Source organism: Phyllostomus hastatus, unplaced genomic scaffold (assembly GCF_019186645.2).
Source record: "Phyllostomus hastatus isolate PE091 unplaced genomic scaffold, TTU_PhHast_1.1 phas_scaffold_182, whole genome shotgun sequence".
NCBI classification, from domain to species: Eukaryota; Metazoa; Chordata; class Mammalia; order Chiroptera; family Phyllostomidae; genus Phyllostomus; species Phyllostomus hastatus.
The window spans coordinates 1,478,456-1,500,456 of record NW_025334013.1 but is presented as its reverse complement, the minus strand read 5'-3'; the positions used below and the strand labels follow the sequence as shown (position 1 = coordinate 1,500,456).

At 69.3% G+C, this 22,001-nt stretch overlaps 1 protein-coding gene across 10 annotated transcripts in view; it reads right to left on the bottom strand.

The window, feature by feature from the left end:
• Positions 1–4,453: 4,453 nt before the first annotated feature.
• PRDM16 (PR/SET domain 16) overlaps positions 4,454–22,001 on the bottom strand; it is a 273,345-nt gene continuing 255,797 nt past the window's right edge. For 3 of the 10 annotated variants that reach the window (XM_045859405.1, XM_045859403.1, XM_045859407.1), the window contains 8 exons: positions 20,236–20,323; positions 17,395–17,564; positions 16,700–16,777; positions 12,277–12,446; positions 11,888–12,062; positions 8,390–8,626; positions 7,359–7,536; positions 4,455–6,202 (listed from right to left, as the gene is read on the bottom strand). In XM_045859405.1, the coding sequence (XP_045715361.1) occupies positions 6,068–6,202; positions 7,359–7,536; positions 8,390–8,626; positions 11,888–12,062; positions 12,277–12,446; positions 16,700–16,777; positions 17,395–17,564; positions 20,236–20,323 (1,231 nt within the window). In that variant the 3' untranslated portion in view covers positions 4,455–6,067. Of the gene's footprint in view, positions 6,203–7,358; positions 7,537–8,389; positions 8,627–11,887; positions 12,063–12,276; positions 12,447–16,699; positions 16,778–17,394; positions 17,565–20,235; positions 20,324–22,001 lie in introns of all 10 variants that reach the window. The other 7 variants (XM_045859398.1, XM_045859400.1, XM_045859401.1 and 4 more) reach the window with 4 other exon arrangements.

The following is a 22,001-nucleotide window of genomic DNA, read 5'->3' as shown; positions in this document are numbered from 1 at the left end:
CCACCACCCCCAGCCAGCAGGGCTCCAGGCAAGTCTCTTCCAGGTGTGCCCCTCCAGGTGTGCCCCTCCAGGTGTGCCCCCTGCAGGTGTGCCCCCTCCAGGTGTGCCCCTCCAGGTGTGCCCCCTCCAGGTGTGCCCCTCCAGGTGTGTCCCCTCCAGGTGTGCCCCCTGCAGGTGTGCCCCCTCCAGGTGTGCCCCCCAGGTGTGTCCCCTCCAGGTGTGTTCTCCTCCAGGTGTGTCCCCCTCCAGATCTGCCTGCCCCTGCACGTGACCCATATATGAGGGGCCAGGGGCACCGCTGTAGAGGCCAGGGGTCAGCCAGTAGGAGGCGGCAGGGTGGAGCCCAGGACGGGGTGGGGGATACCTGTATAGGGTAGACAAGGCTGGCTGAGTGGCCTGCAGGCCTAAGGGCCACCTGGGTGACACCTGCTGGCCTGTGTCAGCAGGAAGTAGAGTGGAGACATTGTGGGTGACAGGGCTGGGGAGCTCCCTGTGGGTGGCTCCTGGCCTGGACCCACCGTCGCCTTAGGTGGTTCCACCAATCCAGGCCTGTTGGCCAGGGCAGAATCGGGGTGGGGGGGCCGAGCTCCTGTGGAGGTGGGGGGCTCTCCGAAGGAACACCTGGGGACCCAGGGGGAGGCACTCCCAGGGCAGGCTGGGTCTGCTCCCCCTGCAGCCCAGGCATGTGCGCACCCTCACCCTGTCCTGTCCATCTGTCCATCTGTCCATCGCCTGTGGGGCAGGCTCAGCCCTGGCTGCGGGGACAGGGTGAGGGGCTGGGCCTGCGGGGAGGGCTGGCCGGTGGGGGCGCCCACCCTCGGGAACGGGCCAGTTTAGGACCAGCCTTACGGGGTGGGCTCTCCCACCACTGCCAGGAGGGACAGAGGGACACCGTGTCACCAAGAAGGTGTCCACTACACCTGGGGGAAGACACGCCTGAGGCTAGAATGCCTGAAAGCGGATACACCTGGAAGGATCCACACCTGGAGATGGCCACACCTGAAGGAGGGCGTGTCTGAGGGCCGCAGCACCTGGAGGCTGCCGCTCTCCCTGCAGGGCTGTCCAGGTACTTGGCGCCCCCCCCCCCACCCCTGCCTGGTGTGCTGTTGGGAGGCTGGCGTCCCTGCGCCAGAACCTGTCACCGGGGAGGCCGGGGCCAGGCTGGTGAGCCTGGGCGCCAGCCGACCGCGCCGCCCGGGGGCCTGCCTTCCTCAGTGAAGCTCGCTGGCGCGGAGGTTAGAAAAGCACACAGATTTATTGCATATCAATCTCATGTATAAAGTCGCTGTCGCCTCGGAACGATTACATTTGGTATGCAGTCCTATCCTACAGCATTAGCCTCAAAATCAGCGTCGCCTAGGCTTCATCTCGAAGAAGGTTCTCTGCACGAGGACTTCCGTCTCGCTCTCCAGCGTCCGAACCAAAGCTGCGGAAACGTCCTCTCCCGGGCCGCTGGCCCCGCCCCACCGCCGGCCCCGCCCCGCCGGCGGGCACGCCCCTCCTCTGGCCCCGCCCCACCGCCGGCCACGCCCCTCCTCTGGCCCCGCCCCGCCGCCGGGGCCCAGACGTCCCAGGGAGCTGAGAGCGGCGCCGCCCGCCCCTGCGCCGGTGGCCGCGGACTCCGCGGGCCCGCCCTCCTCACGCAGTTCATAAGTGCATCTACGGGGTTTTCTTTTTCATAAAAACGTCACGACCAGACACGATAATGACCGCTAAACACCAGCCATGCACAGTTTACTGGTAACAGGAGCAATGTACAATCTGGGGACCCGGGACGGACGCCCGCCTCCTTCTTAACGGTTTTTTCTTTAAAACATTTGATAAAAACCAGACATTTACATTTCCTTTTCAACACTATACAGTCCTGAAAGAAAAAAAAAACAAAAACAAGCTCAACCAGATCTGTAAGGTAACAGCGGCGAGGGACGTCGCGGCGCCCAGGTGCGCGCTCTCCCGCGCGCGCGCGCGCGCGCGCGCCCAGGTGCGCGGGGAGCCGCGCGTCCCGGCCTCGGGGCTCAGCGTCCGCGCGTCCGCGCGTCCGCGTGTCCGCGAGGGCCGCCCGGCGCAGCCGCCCCTCCCGAGGGAGGAAACCTTCAGCATCGCTTTGTTCACACGTAAATTGCACATTCGGAAACTCCAGCTGCCTTGTCGTTTTCTTTCCGGTCTAACTTTCATTTCCCCCCGGAAGTGGTACTACGAGTCAGTGACAGAAAGGGATACAACCGAGACACTGGAATGGGAGGAGGAAAGGAACGCTCCTGGGAATAACGCGAGAACGTCTCAGTCACAGTATCACTCGTGGCTGCAGAGACAGTTACATGGCTTTCGATACCCGGCTGGCCTCCACTGACCAGGAGCAGCTGCGTCCTCGGCCCCCGTGGGGACAGGGGGGTGCGCGGCTCCCGGTCCATCCCCGGGCGGCAGTGCAGGGGCGCGCTCTGCAGGTGGCGCTGTCCCCCTCCCCCAGGACAGCGCAGTGAAGACAGCTCAGTAGATTTCAGTCACATGGGCGGGGGAGGGGGGTGGGGGACCACAATCCAGTGCTTCGAGGCTAACACACGTGATATGTGTTTCGGCAAGTGCTGTGGGGTCGCTCGCCGAGGAAGCAGCGAGAACGGAGGAGGCTGAGGGTCTCGAGTTTCCGTGGCCGGGCTCTGGGGCCACGGGGCTGGGAGGCCATCAGGCCCTGCCGGGCGGGCTGGCTGTGCTGTTGGCCTTGCGGGGGGGGGGGGGGCGGAGGAGGGGGCACGTGGCTGGGCTGGGCGGGCTCTCGGGCTCGCCCGTGCACAGATGCACACTCCAGGGTGCTGGGCCAGCTGCAGAGACGTGCACCCCGGGTTTGAGCTGGGGGGCCTCTGGGTCCCACTCCTGAAGTGTCTGGCTGGCCAAGGGGTCAGCAGCCCCTCCATGCGTCCTGGCCCGGGGTCCTGGGAATCTGCGTGGCAAGGGGCGAAGGTGCCCGCTGCTTGGGGCCGGGGTCTGAGGGGTGCCGGAGGGAGGAGGCCTCTCTCTCTGTTTCCTCTTGGGGGGCAAGTGTCAACTGTCCAGGTGCGGGAAGCAGGTGCGGCTGGACCGACGGGCCCGGGCCCTGGGCAGACCTGGTGCCATGGGACCCGCGGGTCCCAGCCCATGAAAACAGCATTTGGCCAGCCAGCCAGCCGGCCGGCCACCCTGGCGTGCTGGTGCAGAGGCTGAGATCGCGGGATTGTCTGGCTTGGCCAGATTCCCGGGCCCCAGGGGTCACCCGGCACAGGCTGGCACCGGCTGGCACCGACATCGAAGACCTGGGCCCGGGCAAGCGGGCCGGTGCTGAGCCCGGGGCCCAGGGGAACCGGAGGGGGGCCGCTGCACTCCGGGGCTCGCTGCACTTTGAGGCAACGCCGGCCGGATGCACGGGACAGGGGAATAAGTGCATTCTACCGGGGGGCCAAGGATGGGGCCCCCCAACCTGCCGAGTGCTCCGGCCCCGACCCTGGGCTTGCTCTCAGGGGGACAGATGTGTGGGCATTGGAGCGTGGGCTCCTGGGGAAGGGCAGAGGAAGAAACAGAAGCTCGGGGGGGGGGAGGGTTGGCTGGGATGACAGACAGGACCATCGACGGAGACCCGGCGGGGGGGTGGACAGTGAGGGCAGCCCTGGCCACTCAGGTGCCTCCCGCCCCAACTGCTCATTTCAGACGGAGCCCTATCGCGAAAGAAAGCACACACCTTACTCTTTAGCAGAAGAAATCGTGTAATTTGGGTTTACAGAGATGGGGCGCTTTGATCTGGGGTTGCCTTTTCAAAGGGATCCCACCCAGATCGAGGGGAAGGTGGGCGTCCGGAGCCGCGCCTGGCAGCTCCGGCTGAGGGACAGGAGCCGATGCTCGTGCAGAGGAGTGAGAGGGCGTGTCGGCACACCCGCGTGCAGAGGCCGCAGGCGGCTCCTCCCGGCAGCCCCCGGGGGCCACCGCCGGCACACGCCGGGGTGGGTCTCAGTCCGGCTCCCTCGTGTGGGCTGGAGAAGGGAGGTGAGCCCCTCCCCCGGGACCCGCAGGCTGGGGTGCCTGCAGGGGCCTCCCCACTGGGGGTCTCCAGGGCGAGGCTGGACCCCCCGCCGCGGCCCGCGTGGATGACGGGGGCCCGGAGCCAGCGTGACGCGCATGTGGGGCGACACCCCGGCGGGGACACTTCCCGCCTGCCAGCCACCCCAGGGCGGGAGCCGAGGACGCGGCCCCCAGCAGACACGACCCACACAGTCTGCAGTCACGGTGGGTCGGGGCAACCTGGGCGACGCTTTTTTTCTCTCGCTGGGACACTATGACTCCGTTTTCTGCCAAGCGATAAAAGAAATAAATAGAACACTTGTCCTTAAATGCGATACAACCGAAACTCAGATTTAACAAAACACGTGATTGTCTGGGAGACGGGCGTCGGCGGCGGCGGCAGAATGCGTGGGGGGGTGGGGGGGCGCGGGGGTATTTGGCACATTGGGAACCGTCCCACTCCCTGGGTCTCGGGCACACAACACACAGACGGTTATTACACGGTTTTGGTCCTTCACGGGGTACTTATATTAACATTATTTCTTCACAATAAGAATGTCTAATGCCAAAAATACTGTTAAGGAAGAAATAAAATAAGAAAAGAAAGGAATTAGAAAAAATTACAAGTTATATACAGATTAAGGTCAATTCCATCAGGGAAAACAATTATTATGGGAGGTTGGCCCCTACGGGAATAATTTAAAGCCCGGGAGTGGAGAAGCGGGCCGGCCCCCGGGGAGGGGCACGCCGGCCCCGCGGGGCTGTGCTGTCCTCGGGCTCTGCAGCGGGCGTCCAGGCGTCCAGGTCCCGTCCGGACGCCCTTCGGTGCTGAGCCGGGTCCCATCCGCCCAGAGCCCGCGCGGAGGGCGGGGGCGGCAGCCGTGTCCGGGGTCCCAGGGCTCGGGTGCTCGGGGCGCTCGGCGGTCTGCGCGGGGAGTGGGGGGCGCCCGCCGCCTCCCCTGGCTCGTCTGACGGGGAGGGTGAGGCGGGGGCAGCGGAGCAGGGTGTGGCCGGCGGCGGCCAGCTCTGCTTTCTGAGCAGCAGCAGTGGCGGGGCGGGTGGGGGTGGGTGCTGGCCCGGGGCGGCCAGAGACAGACCCGGGAGGAACCTGAGCGGCCCGGCCCACCTCTCCGACCTGCCCAGAGAATTGGGAGGTCTAGGGAGGGGCTGCTCGGGGGCCACGGGCGCAGGAGTGTCACGGAAGGTCAGGCACATCTCCCGGTCCTGGCCTCCGGCCAGCTCCCACCGCCGCTGCCGCTGCCGCCACCTCTCAGAATCCTCGGTGCAGTCAGAAACGGCTCCCGGCAGTGGCCCCACGCCGCGGGCTGGTGGGGGCCCGCTGGAGCCACCGTGGCTTCACACACGGGGTCGGGGGCACCCCCCCCACGGTCCGCAGGATCCAGGCCGCGCCCAGCACAGAGCCGGGGGGGGGCCCCCGGGGGGGGCGTCTGGGTTTGCACAGATGCCAAAGCGATGCAAAAACGACTTTTAAAAAACAATTGGCAAATCCTTTTGCGATTTCTTTTTTCCTTTCTTTTTCTTTTTTTTAAAAAAATGCTGTCTGTTTTTAAAACCACATGCTTAAATAGACTCTGGCGTCAACAGGAGGACCAAAAGCGTCACTCGCGTGATTCTCACTAGAAAAATCGTCCGGGCCGGCTCCCTCTCCGGACCGTGGCCGTGGGCTCCCGTGCCCGGAAGGGACCCCGCTTCAGTTTGGGGTGAGAACCCCGCCCGTGCCCCTGGGCTCCATGCCGCCAGGCCGTCCCTGCCAGGCGCGGTGTCCTTCTGGAGACTGACTCTCAGAGGCGTGACCTAGACAACCGCGTCAGGGGCTTCCGGTCTCCGGGTTTTCGCTAGAAGAGTTGAGTTAAACCAGGGTGGGGGGACACACAGAGAGGAGTGGTCGAACGCAGGCGAGGAGGGGGCTCCCCGGCCCCAGGCCGTGCTGGTCCCCGAGTCCTGGCCCCCACCGTCCGCGGCTGAGGGTTCTGTCGGGGCGCCGGGCTCCTGGCGCGGGCTCTGGCCCCGGCCCCCGGGCCGGTCAGAGGTGGTTGATGGGGTTGAAGGCTCCGGGCTCGGGGGCGGGTCCCGCGATGTTCAGCCAAGCGTCCAGGGGGCTCTGGGCGGCGGTGTGCAGAGGCGTGTCCTCCGAAAGGGACAGCATCATTGTGTACGCCTGGCGGGGGACACGGGACAGACAGGCAGGTGAGCGGTGCACGCGGGGCCTCGCAGGCCCTGGGCTGGCCGCGTGCTCGCCGGCCCCCAGCCTCCCGCTGCCCTCCGCCCGCTCAGACCAGGCCCCGGCTGGGAGGGGACAGTGAGGTGCCGGGACCCCGAGCAGAGGCCAGACGCCCCCCGCCCGGCCTGGGGGAGGGAGACAGAAGGACAGCAGAGGGCAGCCGGGATGCCCTGGCCCCGGCTGAGGGGCTCCCTGGTCCTCGGGGTGCTCGCCCCGTGGTCACCTCCCCCTTGGCCACCCCCGCCCCGTTTCTCCGCCTGGTGCTCGGCAAACACGTATGGGCAAGCATGCGCTTTGGGGGGACCTGGGTATGGCCGGTGGTCCCTGCCGAGACCCCATCCACAAGGGTCGGTCCCTGCCCGGGGCCGCCGGGGTGGACCACCGTGGGACCAGGCAGAGCTGCTCCGGGGAGGACTGGGAACCGGCCCGGAGTGTGACCAGGGGACGGGCCACCGCGGCCGGCGGGGCTGGGGGGAAAGCCGGCCCCTCGCCCCACCCCAGTGAACACTCAGGACAGAATTAGTAAGAACACACAGACAGACACACAGACGGCTTTGCTCGGGTGCTCAGACTTGGGTGGGCTGCGGAGAGCTCCCTGTCCCCCCAGCCCGGACAGGACCGGGCGGCGGAGCCCTGCGGCCGCCTACACCGGGGAAGCAGGCGGGAGACGAGAGGTGCCCGGGGCCCAGCTCGCTGCCGCCTGGCCCCGCCACAGCGCCAGCTCAGGACCAGCGCCCTCCTGCCGGGCAGCCCCCTGCAGGGCAAGCTGGGCTGCCAGCCGCCCTGGCGGGGTCTCCGGGGGAGGCCAAGGTAGCCTCGTGCCGGACACCTGTGCGTGGAGGCCTCCCTCTGGGGACGAGAGCTCAGTGACTCCCATGCCCCCAAGCGCTCCGGCTCACGGCCCTCTGCTCTCAGCCTCTCCCTGCCCCCTTCTTGCTGGCAGGGAGGAGGCGGTCCCTGGGATGTCCCTCTGGCCGAGGCAATGGGCCCGGGAGGGCCAGGGGGCCCTGTGTGCCCCCCAGGTGGGCGTGGAGAGGCTGTCCCTGCCATCTGGCCTGGCGGGGCGGGCGGGGCGGGCTCTGCGGGCACCTACCTGGTTCTTAGCCTGCCTGTACAGGGTCTGTTTTAGGGCCTCAGAGTCTAAGGCGGAATTAAGGACATCTTTAACTTCAAACGCCTCCTCGGCGGCTCTGCGCAGGTCCAGCCCCTTCCCAAAGGTCGGCGCCGGCTCCAGAGCGAGCGGACCGCCCGCTCGCTGCCGCTCAACACACCTGCACCAACGACCGGGAGACGCCTGCGGTCAGCCCGGCCGCCCCGCCGCCTCGCGGGCGCCCCGCGGCCGGCTCCGCGCCCGCATGCATGCCACAGCATCTCCACTGGCCACATGCACAAGGAGACAGACACACAGACACATGGACACCAGGACAGAAACCACACAGATGCAGGAAACCGACGGACAGAGGACCTCAGGGGTCAGTGTGAGCACACGTGTCCCAAGCAACAGGCAGGGAGCCCGGGTCCCCGGGGACAAGAACAGAGGGGGAGGCCTTGGTCTCCAAGACCCTGGGCGGCTCTAGAGGGGCCTGAGGGCCCCTGTCCCAGGGGTGGGGGGAACAGCTGTCGCCAAGGGGGCTCCCCGGGGGCTCTCGGAACGCTGGCACTGTGGCTGCTGAGGCGGCCAGCGCGTGGGGTGTGGGGGCGAGTCTCCGGCCGGCACAGCTTCCAAAGCTGTGGGGGTTCAGCCCTGTGCCGGGGCCTGTGGGAGGCTGGGGGTCACTCCCCAGGCTGACGGGCAGTGTGGCTCCGCCTGAGGGTCCGGGACCAGCTCACCCTGCGCCTTCCCCTCCCACACTGCTCCCAGGCTTCTAGATGTGCGCACGGGCATGCACGCACACGTGCAGGTGTGTGCAGGTGTGTGCAGGTGTCTGTGTGCGTGCACGGGCTGGGCCCTGGCCGCTTCCCCGGGCTGGGGCCTCCCCCGGCGGAACCGCCTGTGGGCGGGCAGGACGGCGGGTCCTCTGCGGATTTCAGCCTGAGCCACCCGCTGGCGTCTGGGTCCCTCCGAGGCCGGCCCGGCTCGCCCAGCTGCCCCCGCCATGGCCCGCCGAGGCCGGCGGCACCCACCTTCGGGCGTGGTCGAAGCCCACGGCCAGGGAGGTGGGTGGCTCCTCGTCCTCCTCGTCCTCGTAGGCGCCCTGGGGCTCGGGCGTGGGGGACACGTTGTCCTCTTGGGACTTCCCGGCCAGGCTGTCGTCGTCCTCCTCCTCCAGCTCCTCCTCCTCCTCCTCCTCCCCCTCCTCCGGCTTCCCGCTGGCTAGGCCCGGACATGGTGGGGCACCGTCCAGCTCCTGGGCTTCTGGCCTGAAGCGACAGGGCGCGAGTCGGCCACGGGCCCCACAGGCTGGCGACTCGGCCGCAGCCGGGTCCCCCCACCCCTAGCCTCCCCGGCCCTCCCGGCTCCCACGAAGAGAGCCTGCCCTCGTGGGCTGCCCCTGCCCTTGGCCTCAGCCTGTCCCTGTGGGCCGAGTGGTGCAGGGAGAGGAGGAGGCTGGCCATGCGTGTGGCAGGGCGTGGGCAGGCTCTGTGATGCCGCAGCGGACACGGGGCCACACGGGTCAGTGTGTCAGGGGCGCTGTGGCCAACTGGGCGGGGCATGGGGTCCTGGGCTGGAGCCGGGGCTGGGCGCTGCACAAAGGACGTCTTAGGGAGGTCTGCTGGCCCAGCCCTGCCGGGTGCAGCACCTCTGACCAGCCCGGAGGACGCAAGGACCCTGGGGTGGCCCAGGGCGAGCCGCTGCCTCGACGGCCAGAGGGCCTGGGGCTCCTCAGAGGCCGGGCCGGGCCGCTGTCAGCCGAGGGCCCTCCAGGCCCCACTTGTCTCGGGGGCCAGGTCCTTGACTTGCAGTGCCCTCCGGGCCCCCGCAGCCCAGGTGAGACCCCTCCGCTCCGGGTCCTCGCCACTGAAAGGCCGAGGAAGCGTGCCGGCGGGTGTGGGTGCACCGCAGCCTCCAGAAAGCGCCGCCGGCATGAGCGTTGTTCATCGGCACGTCCGTGGGGGGCGGGCTGGGCATGGGGGCCGCCCGGGCAGGCGTCCACGTGGAGTGCTCGCCGAGCTCCCTCCTGCCGGAACCCCGGTTCTCGTCCGAGCCCCAGGTCTCACCCCTCCTGGAGCTCCCGCAGCCCACGGGGGGCCGCCCACCGTGGTCGGGGGGGGGGGCCCGGGGCCCCTTCTCGGCGTCGGCAGGGTGGGCGTCCTCTCCGACTCCCAGGACTCGTCCTCGTGCTGGGCGCTGGGCTCGGGCCCGCCCGTCTTCGGCTCCCGTCTGCCCGGGGGACAGGACACTGTCCCTGCGGCCGCCCTCCCTGTCCCGGGTCCCTGCACTGGGCACCAGGCTCGCGGCTGTCACCACCAGCGGGCGATACGGGCCCAGGCCCTGTCTCCCTGCCGGCTGGCTATCCGTGGGGTGACCTGGGGGAGGGTCTCAGCCTCTGGGAGCCTGTGCCCTCGCGGTGACCCGAGGACACCGCTCCGCGCCGAGGACGAGCAGCGGCCGTGGGTGCTGGGACGTGGGTGACGTTTGGCATGTAGTCTCGTGTGTCCTTTAATTGAACACGGGCCGCTTCACGTGTGAGCCCCCTGCTGGGGGACAGGGCCCCGATGGTTCCATCTTTGTGTGCCCCCGCCCCCACGCCTAGCCCATCGGTAGGAGCCCCGCACCAGGCGGGCGCTCGGGGAGGGGGGCCCCCGGGGCAGGCGGAACGTGGGGCCCAGAGGCTGGCGACGGCTTCCGACAGAGCGGACCCGGGACGGGTGCTCAGGCCTCCGGACGGCTGCCCGTGTGCACGCGTGTCCCGGGGCGGCCAGGGCTTTGACGGCGGGGTCTCCGCTCCCAGTTCCCGAGATGCAGTCCAAGGTCGGGGTGTCACAGAGGGGCTGGCCCCTCTGCAGCCGGGAGGGTGCCCCCGCCCCAGGCCGCCCCCAGTGCCTGGTGGCTGCCGGCCTCCTGGGCGTCCCCTGGCTCGTGGACCCCTCAGCCCACCCCTGCGTCGTCTTCACGCGGCGTGCCCCCTGCGTGTGTGTGTCTGTGTCTGAATGTCCCCTCTTGTAAGGACCCGGTCGTGTGGGGTCAGGGTCACCCAGCTCCGGTATGACCACGTCTTCCCAAATAAGGTCACATCCTGAGGTCTCGGGGGCTGGGACTCCACCACGGGGGTTGGGCAGGGACACGCGTTAGCCCCCCGGGTTCAAGGGGCCGTGAGGCCGGGAAGCCTGGCGGGCCCTAAGCTCCCCGCGGTGGTCGAGGGAAGGGAACCGAGTGAGCACCGACCGTGGTGACCCGGCCCGGGCGGAGCTGCCGGGGGCCCAGCCCTACACACACACAGTCTGTGACATAAGTGGGCCGAGACCTCGGTGCCCACTTCCGCCAGTGACGGGGGCGCCCCTGCCAGGTGCCCGGGCACCCTGGACCAGGCCTCAGCAGGACGGGCCGTCCACGGGCCCAGCTCCCCGGGGACTCGGGGCAGCCTCCCGTGTCTGAGCCTCACTCGGGCCCCTCCCCTGGCAGGAACACTGCAGGCAAAGGTCAGGGGACAGGGTGGCAGCGTCCCCTCCGTCCTGGTGGGCCTCCTGGAATGTCTTCCTCCTGGCTGACAGCCAGCCTGCCGCCAGATTTGGGGTGGGGGGGCCTTTCTGGTGCCTCTGGGCCCTCCCCCACGGGCAGCTCCAACCCAGAGAAGACGGGCTGGTCCACCCCCGCCATGTGTGTGGCTCTGCTGTGGGCACAGGGTGCCAGCTGGGGAGTGGGGCTTGGATGCAGCCTGGCACCGGGGTGCTCTGGCCTGGGACTTCCTCTGAAGGCGGAGCCCATGCTGCCTGAACCCCGAAGGCTCTCTAAGGGGGGCTGCCCTGCGCCCCGGGAGCACCGGTGACCCAGAGGGGTAGGCAGGCTCCCAGGGACCCCATCTCCTGGGGACCCTCCTCACTTGTTGGGGGGGATGGGGGGTACAAGGCACCCCACTCCTCTGGGCCTCGGCGTCCCCCTCTGCAGAATCAGGGGCTTGCACCCCTCGGGCGCCCTGGAGGCTGACCCCTGGTCTGGCACCAGCTTGCTCCCGAAGGGAACCCGTCCCGGGGCCTGGCGGGTCCTCCTGGGGGGCGGCGGCCCCGGGACCCGAGGTGGTGCGGAATGGCCTCCCCCTTCTCGCGTCTGAATCCCACGGTATTTCTGCGGGTGCTGGCGTGCGCGTGTGCACTCATGCGTGGGTTTGAAGGCGCACCACTGTTGTTCGGAAACCTCGAGACTCGGAGGCTGGCGGGCCCGCGGCGGGAGCCCTTGCGCGGCTGACATTTGGTTGCATCGTGGGAATGTCAAGGCTGAGCTGCACCGGCTGCCGTGAGGCGTGAGTGCCCGGCGCCGCTTTAGGCGCAAACCCGCATCGGCACCGTGTCCAGATGGGGAAACTGAGGCAGGGAGGGGTGCCCTTGTGGGACCCTGGTCCCCGGCCAGGCGCACCTGGGGGGCAGGTGCCGGGTGGTCGGCCTGCTCTGGGGTCAGCCACAGGGCCGGGCTGTGCGACCTCGCAGCCCCGCAGCCCCGCAGCCCCGCCTGGGTGGGCGTCTTACCTTTTGTCTGTCCGAGCCGACGCTTGGTTCATCTCGCTGTTGGCAATAAAGTTTCTGATTTCGGAGAAATAGGAGTCTTCCTTCTCGTCTAAAAGTGCGTGGGTGTCCGACTCGGAGGTGGGGGAGGAGGCGCTGGTCCCCAGGTGGTTGCCGAGGACCCCGGAGTGCTGGCTCACTGCGTGGGCGTGGGCGGGGGGTCAGAGGGGGGCCTCAGCGGGACGGCTCCCTCCCCACTGCGCGCCGCCCCTCCCCCTCCCCCTCCCCCTCCCCTCCCGGCCCTTCCTCCTCCCCTCCCCCACCAGCCCAGTCTCTCAAGTCCCCGCCCCCGCCCGCGGCGCCTGCGCCCCCAGCCCGGCGGCCCGCCCTGGGGGAGGCGTGCGCGGCCCCACCTGGTGCGTGCTCGTGCTCGTGCTTCTTGAGGTGCCGGTCCAGGTTGGTCTGCTGCCCGAAGCAGCGGCTGCACAGGTGGCACTTGAAGGGCTTCTCCTTGTTGTGGATGTTGCGGACGTGCCGCTGCAGGTTGGACGAGATGCTGAAGGACCGGTCGCAGTACTTACACCTGCAAGACACCCGGGCCTCAGAGGAGCCCCACGCGGGCCGGCAGGACCCCGCGCCCCGAGGCTCTCTTCCTCCCCGTGTCGGGCCCTCCCGCAGCTCCACCTGGACGGCGACGTGCTCCCAGCGGCCGCAAGGGGGCAGCATCTCACCGTGGAAAGATGCTCAGGCCAACCGGAAAGCTGGGGACCCCGGCCGGCTCCCTGCTACTGCCCTCCCTGCAGAGACCCGGCCTGGTGCGGGAGAGTGAGGGGAGCGGGGTCTTCGTGGTCCCTGGGCTGCACCCACCCCCTGGGGACCTCAGCGTGCCAGTCCATGAGTGGGGGGTGTGGGGGCAGCCCCGGAGGCCCCCGGGGACGCAGCGGCTCCCAGGCCTTGCCCCTGTCAGGGTGCGTCTTCTACAGGGACCACAATGACCCCAGTGTCCCCGGGGGCACGGGGGTGGCCGGCCCACGGGCTCGGTTCATCTGTGAGCCGCTGTAGGCGGGCACCGCTACCAGCCCGCCAGTGCAGCGGGAAGATCAGGAGACGCCCCTTCCTGCCCAGGCTTCGGTCACGTCTGCCAGAACATCCTCTCGAGGCCCCAGGTTCATCTGAACAAGCAGCCGTGACGAACAATCGGAGATGCCTGCGGTGTGGCGGGCCCCCGCAAGCGTGGGACCCTTGCCCAGGGCACGACACGGCCCCTCTCCGGACCCCTGAGAGTGCAGGGGGACGGGAGCCGGGCCCAGCGATCCCGGCGTGGAGGAGCCAGGAGCAAGGAGGGCCGAGCCCGAGGGAGGGCCGACCCGGAGGAGCCTGCAACCCGCCCCCTCGGCCTCCTCCTGGCGGCAGGGGTCCTAGCAGAGCCAGGGACCGCCCGCTCCCATGCTCCCACCCGTTCTGTGTGCCGGCTGGTAGGTCACACACACACACGTGTATATGTATGTGTGCAGGGGAACGCACACACAGTGCATGTTAGTGTGCACATGTGGGAACACACTGCGTGTAGGAGTGCACAGTGTGGTGTGCGTGCAGCACATGCATCGGTGCATGTGCACATGGTACACACATGCTAGTGTGCACTGCATGTGCCTGTGTGCACATGCATGTGTGTGGGTGTGTGCAGGGGCATGCACATCAAATGCATGTGTTAGTGTGCTGGTGTGCGCCCACAAACGTGCCCACATGGGCCACACGGGCACAAGTATGTGACAGCATGTGCACACACATGCTCACGCACACATGCGGTGGGTGTGTACACACGTGTGGTACGTGTGCACGGGCACACACAGGTGATCTTGGTTACCCGCACTTCTATCAGAGGGGACACTGTCCCCTCTGCCCTGACGATGTCACGCCCCCAGATTGCTATGGCCCTGCTCCTCAGGGGCGCCGCTGAGGAAAAGGGCAAGGCCACGCGGGCCCCAGCCCAGCTCTGGGCCTTCACCACCCGCCCACCCAACAGGCGCCTCCGGCTGAGCTGCGCCCGCCCCCGGTCTACAGTGCGCCCACAGGCGCGGCGTTCCTGTCCTCGCCCCCTGCGACAACTCCCCTCAGGGCGGCTGGCCAGCTCGCAGCAGCCGGGCTCCGGGCAGCGTCGGGCAGCGCGGGAGCTGGACGCGGAGGGCAGGGCGCGTGCGAAGCCCCCCCCAGCCTCTGTGCGGCCCTCCCGGGTTCCACTCCAAACAAACGGCCTGGGCAGACAGGCCTGTTCGAGGTTCGGGGGAGCGCGGGTCCGGGGGGAGCGGCGTCTGCGAGCAGCTGGGGTTCGCGCTGCACGTAAGCTGGCAGGTGGCAACGGGAATTTACGGCCGCACCGTCTAGCGTAACGCCGCTGCGCTCTGACCAGGGGCACCGATGGGCGGCCACGGTGGTGGGCGGCTGGGGGCCTGCCGGGGGCCCTGCTGTGACCACTGGGGCAGCCAGCCACGGCGGGCGCTGCATGGGGCAGGGGAGGCTGACCGGCCCGGCCGGGGGCAGCACCCTCCCTGGGACCGCACCAGCACAGGGAGGGAGCTGCTGCTGACTGTGAACGCAAAGGAGAGGACAGAAAGAGAGACTTTGGCACCGGCCCTAAAAATAAAACGGACAGAGCAAGCAGGCAGGCATGGGCCTGGCATGGGGGCGTGGCTTAAAGCAAATGGTAGCCTGGGTGCCCCGGAGGGGCCGGAGCGAAGCTGGAGAGGCGTGAGTCCCGGGGCGGCAGCCCAGGTCCCGCCAGGAGCCCGCGGGCCGGCCCACGGAGGCTCGAGGCCCCGCCGGACGCCCCTCCCTGAAGGCCCCCCAGCATGGCCGCCCAGATGGATGGAGGCAGAGACGCCCCTCAGCCCTCACTCAGCGGTCTCCCCCCAGCCTCCGCGCAGCGGGCCCTGCTCCCCTGAGCAGCGAGCACTGTCTGCTGGTTGCCCCCCCCACCCCCTTCCCTCCGGGCCCAGAGGAGCCGGCGGCTCTGGAGCCGGAGGTTCAACCCCCCCACCCAGCAAGTGTGTCAGTCACACTGAAGTGTCTTTCCTTCCCAGGGAGTGACAGGCTTGGGGACACTTTCTGAGTGATCTTAGGCGACCAGGGCGAACTCGATCACTGGGTGGTGGCCGGGCAGCCCCGGAGAAGCCCGCCCGCCCGGAGTGGGGGAGGGGCGTTGGCCGGCCTCCCCGGCCCCCACGCAGCGGCAGGTGCTGGCCCGGGGCGGGCGCCGCTCACGCAAGCAGGCGGTGGGCGGGCGCTTTCGTTGGCCTCCCGGGGGCGGGGGTCCCCCTCGTCGGTGGGTCTCTGCGAACGAAATCTGCGCATTTCCCTTTCCCAACTCAAATCCTTCCAGCAATCAAAGTCGGCGGGGCCCCCGGTGACGTCACGGGGGCGTCACCCCCCCCCCCAGAGGCCGCCTCACAGGGCCACCCGGGGCCGGGGGGCCGGGTCTGCCGGGTGAGCTCTCAGAGCAATCGGCCTTACGCACGTAGCTGAGCCTCGCGCATTGGGGAGAACAAAAGAAATCAATGATAATCACATTTTTCTATAAACACGCCGGGCCCCGGGGGCTCTTCCGTGGGACTGTGTCCAGAAGCCGGCTCTCGTTACAGAAAGCACACGCGGCAGGCGGGGAGGGGGCCGAAGCCGCTGGGGGGGCTCGCCTGTGTTGTCAGTCACTGTTGCGGGGGGTGGGCCGGGGGCCGGGGTGCCGCCCTGTGAGGGTCGGGGACGCTCTTTACGCCTCAGGTGGGCGTAGGGACCACCATGCCTGCAGGGGCCCCGTGTGGGCACCCTCCCCAAGGTGGGGGACACACACGTGCAGAGTCTCGAGGGCCAGTGGGTGACCCCAAGCTCAGCATGACCACGACTGGGGCCTCATGTCCCCAACCGGAAACCACGCCAGACCCCTCGCCCCCCCTGTGGCGGCTCTTCCCCAGCCACCTCCCAGGAGGACCTCTGGGCACCCAGACCAGCGTCTCCCCGGTGTGCCTCCGGGCCGCTGTCACCTGAGGCTGTCATCGAAAACGTCCACTGCCAGGCCCCTCCCTGGCAGGGTTTCTGAGTGCCAGGGGCTGTCCTCAGCCCTTCCCGTGCCCCGTGGAGACCCCAGAGACCACGGGAGCAGGGCCAGCCGGGTCAGCGAGAGCCACACCGGGTGGGAACCCCTGTCCAGTCACGGGAGTCTCTGAGCCTCCGGTGCCCAGTCTTTGAAACGGGGCTCGCGTCCCCTTGTTGCACACGAGAAACGCGGTGGCAGAGCGGTGGCTCTCCCACCACCGATGGCCTGTGTGGCCGCCCCGCCGCCCCGGCCCTGCGGGAGAGGCGGGGAGCAGTCACGTGGCTGCCGTCCGGGGCTGTCGAGGGGGCCGAGCGAACCCCTCCGGCGCCCCAAGCCTGGGCTGGGACCTGCGTTTGCACAGAGCCCCGTCCTTTGTCTGCCCTGCCTTAGGGGCCGACCGGCCGGCCGCCCTGGGGGAGCAGCCGAGGCCTCTCCAACAGGCCACCTTCGGGACCCTGGCTTCCAGCTGACCGTGCTCTGAGCTCCTGTCCCAGGGGACACCCCCGAGCAGTGGGGAGGGTGCTCTGGGCATCACCCTCTGTGGGCAGGTGGGGGATTTCCGGAGGCCGGCTGGGCACCTCCTGCCTAATCTTTGTGGCATCCCCGGGCACAGGATGGCGGTGGGGGTGGGGGGAGGGGCCCAGGGAGTGACAGGGGTGACAGGGAGCAGTGTGCTGGCTCCCACCGGCTGCCCTTACCGCGGCCAGGACCCTCGCCGCCCATCCCCACGCCGGGGGGCGGGCTCCTACCTGTACGGCTGCTCGCCGGTGTGCGTCCTCAGGTGTCTCGTGAGGTTTGCGGACCGGGGGAAGATCTTCCCGCAGTACCTGGCGGGGGCGGGGGGCGGCTGTCAGGCAGAGCCGTGCCGGCACAGCCCCCACTCACTGCCAACGCTGCATCTAGTCCCCGAGGTCCTCCCCCCGGGGCAGGCGGCCGGCGGGCGACACAGCCCGGGTTTCAACGTCTCCTGCCTCGCCCCCCTCCGCCCCCCCCCCGCGCCCGGCTAAGCTTTGCAGATGGACTGTCCTCCTCGGGCCCTGTCGGGCCCTGCCCCTCCTCCAGGATCGTCTCCGCCCGGGAGCCCCGGGGTGCTGAGCCGGCTGGGACGGGCTCAGCCGGGCAGGGGCGGCGGGGGGCAGGCACAGCGGTCTCTTCCCAAAGCTGAGAGTCGGTCCCCGCCCAGCGCCCCGGTTCTGCGCCGACCAGCACGCCCCGGCCCCGGGCCTCGAGTCCTGGCTGGTCAGGCCGAGGCGGCATTTCCCGAGCTCACGTGAACGGAGCTCAGTGGGGGGGGTCCCATCCCTAACACGCATGTTTTGCGTGGTCGTGGACCATCTATCCCTGCGGTGCTGGACGCGGAGCCCCAGTTCTCCTGGAAGGGCGGGTTCACGGGCTGCCCGTGTCCCCAGGGCCACCCCCCGCCCCCGGGGCTCGCACGTCTCACCTGCACGTGTACCGCTCCTTGCCCTTCCTGAGGATGGGGTCCGACAGCGTCGGGGGCGGGGACCGGAAGTTGAAGGGGTGGTGGGGGAGGGGCTGCAGGGCGCCGCCGGAGTCCGCCTTCAGGGCCGCGAAGCTCTCCAGCTTCTCCGTCATCGTCTCGATGGCTGACATCTGCCGGCACGGGAACGGGACAGGCGGGAGGCCCCCTGAGCCACCCCGTCCCTTGAAGAGCAAGGCCCCCTCCCCTACGGGCATCGGGGGCGGGTGTCTCCGTGGCAGCACGTCCGTGGGGCGTCACTGGGACAGACAGCCGGGCCTCTCCTCGGCCCCTGGGCGGGCCCTTCCACCACTGCGGCCAGCCCTGCTCGCCCTCCCCGGGACCCCGGGACAGTCCAGGGCCCAGCCTGCGGGAGCTGGAACCGGCCTTCAGCGCCAGCCCCGCTCCTGGTGTCGGGGCCATAGTGGGGTGGGCTCCTGCGAGTCCACACCCCCTCCTGTTGGGCCAGCAGCGCCCCGCTGGCTTGACCCCTGCCCGGCCCACCTCCAGGTCTAGTTTGGGTTAAAGACAAAGTTATATCTATTTGTTTTGTTTTGTTTCGAGTCTTGGAAAATCGAGACAGCTACCCGCATCTCAGGTTATAACCTGAAATCACTGCCTGAGGCACCACCACCTAGTGGCAGCAGGTTGTAATTGCAGGCAAATGACCAGAATTCAACAGCCTGAGTCCAGACCTCGCCAACTGAAGGGTGGAGGTGACAGTGCCAGTGTCACAAGGCACAGGACACGGTGCGGTGGCCAAAGGGAGCTGCCTCTCTGCTCCTTGGAGATGCCAAGGGCCTGCTCGGAAGAGGGGAGCGTGGCCTTGGTCATTCCCACATAGGGGGCAGAGTTAGGGTCAGACTGTGCCTGCCCCTGTGTCCTGGGGGCTTGGGGACAGGGGAGGGGAGGTGAGGGTGGGGCTGCAGAGGCCTCAGCAGCACCTTCCCCAGGTGGGGGGGCTGCCCCGGGGGTGCCCACTGGGAGCCCGGCCCTACGGGAGCCCGGGGGGGGGGGCCTGAACGGGAAGGGCTTCTGTTACGGCCGGAGCCCCTCACGGTGCGAGGCGGGAACAGCCAACTGGTTACGATGCAACACCCGGGAGGGGGGAATGAAAGGACAGTGGCACCTGCCCGCTGCAGCCCAGGCCACCTGTGTCCCGGGCGGCCGGCTCTGCCCAGGTGGCCTGGCTTTGGGCTTTGCCACCCCTGTGAGGTGCCCTCCCGTGCCCCCTGATGGACAGATGGGAGCTGGGCCCTCAGGGGCTGCCCCCCCCACCTCCCATGGGCCCGCCGTGGACAATGACGCCCCGGGAAGACAGGCTGCTGCCCGCCCGCTGTGGGTCTCGGTGTCAGCCACGGTCTCGGAAGGCTCTGGAACTCTCCACGACCCAGCCTCCTCGGGCCTTCCAGTGGCGGGGAGGGTCCGCGGCCTGGCAGGACCTCCCCGTCCTGCACCCTGGGGGTGGCCCACCTGCACACATGTCCGGCCTCAGAAGCGGAAGGCCCTGCCTGGACCTGGCCGGGGCGGGGCGGGGGTGGGGGGCTGACCCCGCCCTCTGTGAGCCTCTGTCACTAGGCTCAGGCCGCTCAGTTGGGTGACTTCCTGGGCATCTCCCGTGACCCCGCCACCCAGCGCTGGCCGCAGGTGGGCAGCAGGGGGGCAGGCCCAGCGGACGGGAGGGACAATGGCCCCCCCCCCCGGCAGGCGCCTCGTCCTCACGCCGGGGTGGGCCCTGCAGGGGCCGCCCCATCGGAGGTTCCCGGCCCAGCCCTCCCGCAAACACAAACACAGGATGTGCCTGGCCGGCTTGTCGGCCCTCTCCAGCCCGTCCTGGAGAAAATCAGGGGAAGTGGTGAACCGGCCCCTCGGCCGGCCGAACAATGGGGGCTCTAAGTTTAGCTGTGAGCCCGGGCGGGGCGCAGGTCTCATAGCCCGGGCCGCGTGTCTGAGGCGGGGGCTCCCAGGCGGAGAACAACTCCCCGTCTGGGGTGCCGGTCTGGCCCACACCACGGTTCGGTCGCCCGGACCTTGGGCCCAGGTGGTGGGTGGGGGTGGGGGGCTGTGGCTCTGGGGGCCTGGGCCCCACACGGTGGGACCAGTGGGCGTGTAGGCGGGGAACTGGGAGACTCCCCCCGGCCCTGCAGCCTCTCTGTGCCCGCCCCCTGCAGGCCTGGTGGGGGAGGGGAGGGGGCAGATGTGGGTGTCCCCTGCCCAGACCCACGCTCCAGTCTGGCGCACGGCCTCACCACCCTCTCTAGCCTAGGGGGTCAGGGAGGTGCCAGGGAGGGTGCCCCTCCTGCCCCCACCTCCTGGGACCCTCTGCTTGCCTCTGGCCCTGCTTCCTCAGGTCTGCTCTGCCCCCCTGCACACAGGGGCCACCCTTTCCCGGTCCATCTGCCCAAGCACCCTCCAGACCTGCGTCCCCCGGGAAGGCCTGCTCCCACTGCACCCCCACTGCACCCCCTTCTGCGGCTGCTGTCTTTCCTCCTACGTTCACAGTTCTTGGATTCCCCCCTCAGAGCTCTGCCCACCGCCCTGCAGAGGCTGAGGGTCATGCCCCTCCTACCGCCCGAGTCAGGGGCGGGCGGACCCCGTGGGCCGGGACCCTCAGCTGCTTGCGAGGGCCCCACAGTGCTGCCCGCTCGGAGGACCACCCTCTTCCTCACTCATCCTGGCCGGTGGCGCGTGGAGTCCGCAGGGGGAGAACGCTGGGGGTCTGACGGGCAGGTGGGGAAGGTGCGCCCCCCCTGTGGGCATGGGGTTCCTGCCCCCCCGGAGCCCAGCCCCGCACGGGGGCCTCACCTGGGGGTGGAAGAGCAGAGGGGGCGGCCGCAGGAACTTCTCCTTCAGGACGCCCACGGGGTCCGGCACCTTCCGCTTCTCCACCCTGCTGGACGGCAACACAGAGGGTTACGTACCCCCCCAGTGGCCCCGCCGGGCCCCTGTCTGGCCCCAACGGCCTCGAGGCCGGGGCCTGGTCACGGCAGGCCTGCGTCCACGGCCCCCAGATGATCGTCTCGCCTGACGGCCTGGGGACATCCTGCCCTGGCCAACCCACTGCCTCCATGAGCCCCCGGCCCGCTGCCTGAGGCGCCCTCGCCCCACGCCCTGCCCTCTCCACGCCCAGCTCCGGGCCCCTCCGGGTCTCTCTCGCGTCCCCCCACCCACGCCAGCTGCGGGCGCCCCGCACGTGTGACACTACGTGCTAGAGCTCAGGACCCTTCCTGTGGCCCCCAGTGCGCCCACCCAGCCCAGGTTGGTCCCTGGCTTGTCGCCGCAGAACGTGCAGCGTGGGGGAAGCAGCCACGGACACCCCGACGTCCCTGCCCCTCCAGCATGAGGCACTCAGCCTAACCGGGGAAGCCACCACGGCCACCTCATGAAGCCAGGCAGGGTCCTACCCAAAAACTCGCGGCCAAATGCCACTGACAACTTTGTTGGTCACGGGATAAGTGGAGGTGGCCGGGGCACGTCCAGAGATCCTCCCTCCACCCTCCACCCGCAGTCCTCTCACCGCTCCCAGCCTTGCTGGCCCCAGCCTCCCTGCGGGCCTGAGATGCAGCCTCAGCCTGGGGGAGAGGCGGTCCCCTCCCCCACGCAGACGCAGCCCCTCGAAGGCACGAGTTCCAGCCCAGCGGGTCCGGCTTTGCTCCTGCGGGGGCCTTGCCTGGGGCCACACTCCCATCGCTTCTATCTGTGACTCCGCCCTCCAGGGGACTGGCTGGGACTCGGACCGCAGCAGGACAGGGGACAGTCACAGGAGAGGGGGCCGAGTGCCAGGAGGCTGCCGGGCTGGCCCGGGAGCCCCAGGGGCAGGACCCCTCGAAGGTGACTCCATGAGACCCCAGCCCGGTCCAGAGGGAGAAGCCGGGGAGCCTCAGGGTTGCTTTGGGATGGCCGGGCTCCCGGAGGAGTGAGGTCACCCCGTGGGGGGCTGTGGAGACCGGCTCGGAGGGTCTGACCAAGGCCCTGGCCGGAGCAGGACTGGGGGTCGGACTCGGCCTCCCAGGGGACCCTGCAGGGCCGGGAGGGAGGGGACCCCAGGGGGAGGAGGACGGTGTGGTGTGTCCCCATCTCTCCTCCGGCCTCGTTGCTGGTCTCTGTCCCGCGGCAGCCGGCCCGCACAGGGCGCCCCGAGTGGGCAAGAAGGCGGACCGAGTGCGGCACCCCCCCCCCCCAGCACCCCTCGCCGGCACCTCTGCCTGACGGGCCTCCTCTCTCCCGCGTGCCCCCTCACAGCGGCGGCCTCACCGGCACGCCCGTGCCGGGCCCTGGCCGGCCCTCGGGGCCGCCGAGTGCTCACTTGCTCCTGGGCGTGCGTGCACACGCGTGGGCACACGGGCCTCTGCACGCGGGGCGGGGCCCAAGTTGGCCCGCTGCCCGCACTGCAGGCTCCGTCCCCAGCCGCCCGCGGGCACAGCCCTCTCCTCAGGGCTCCGCTGCCCAGCTCCCCGGGACGCGCGGCGGGGGCCAGCCCCCTCCCACCCAGCAAACCTACCGGTCAAAGCCCCCCCAGAAACCGGGCACAGGGGTGAAGCGGGCCCCTCCCAGGGCAGGCCACCTGAGTC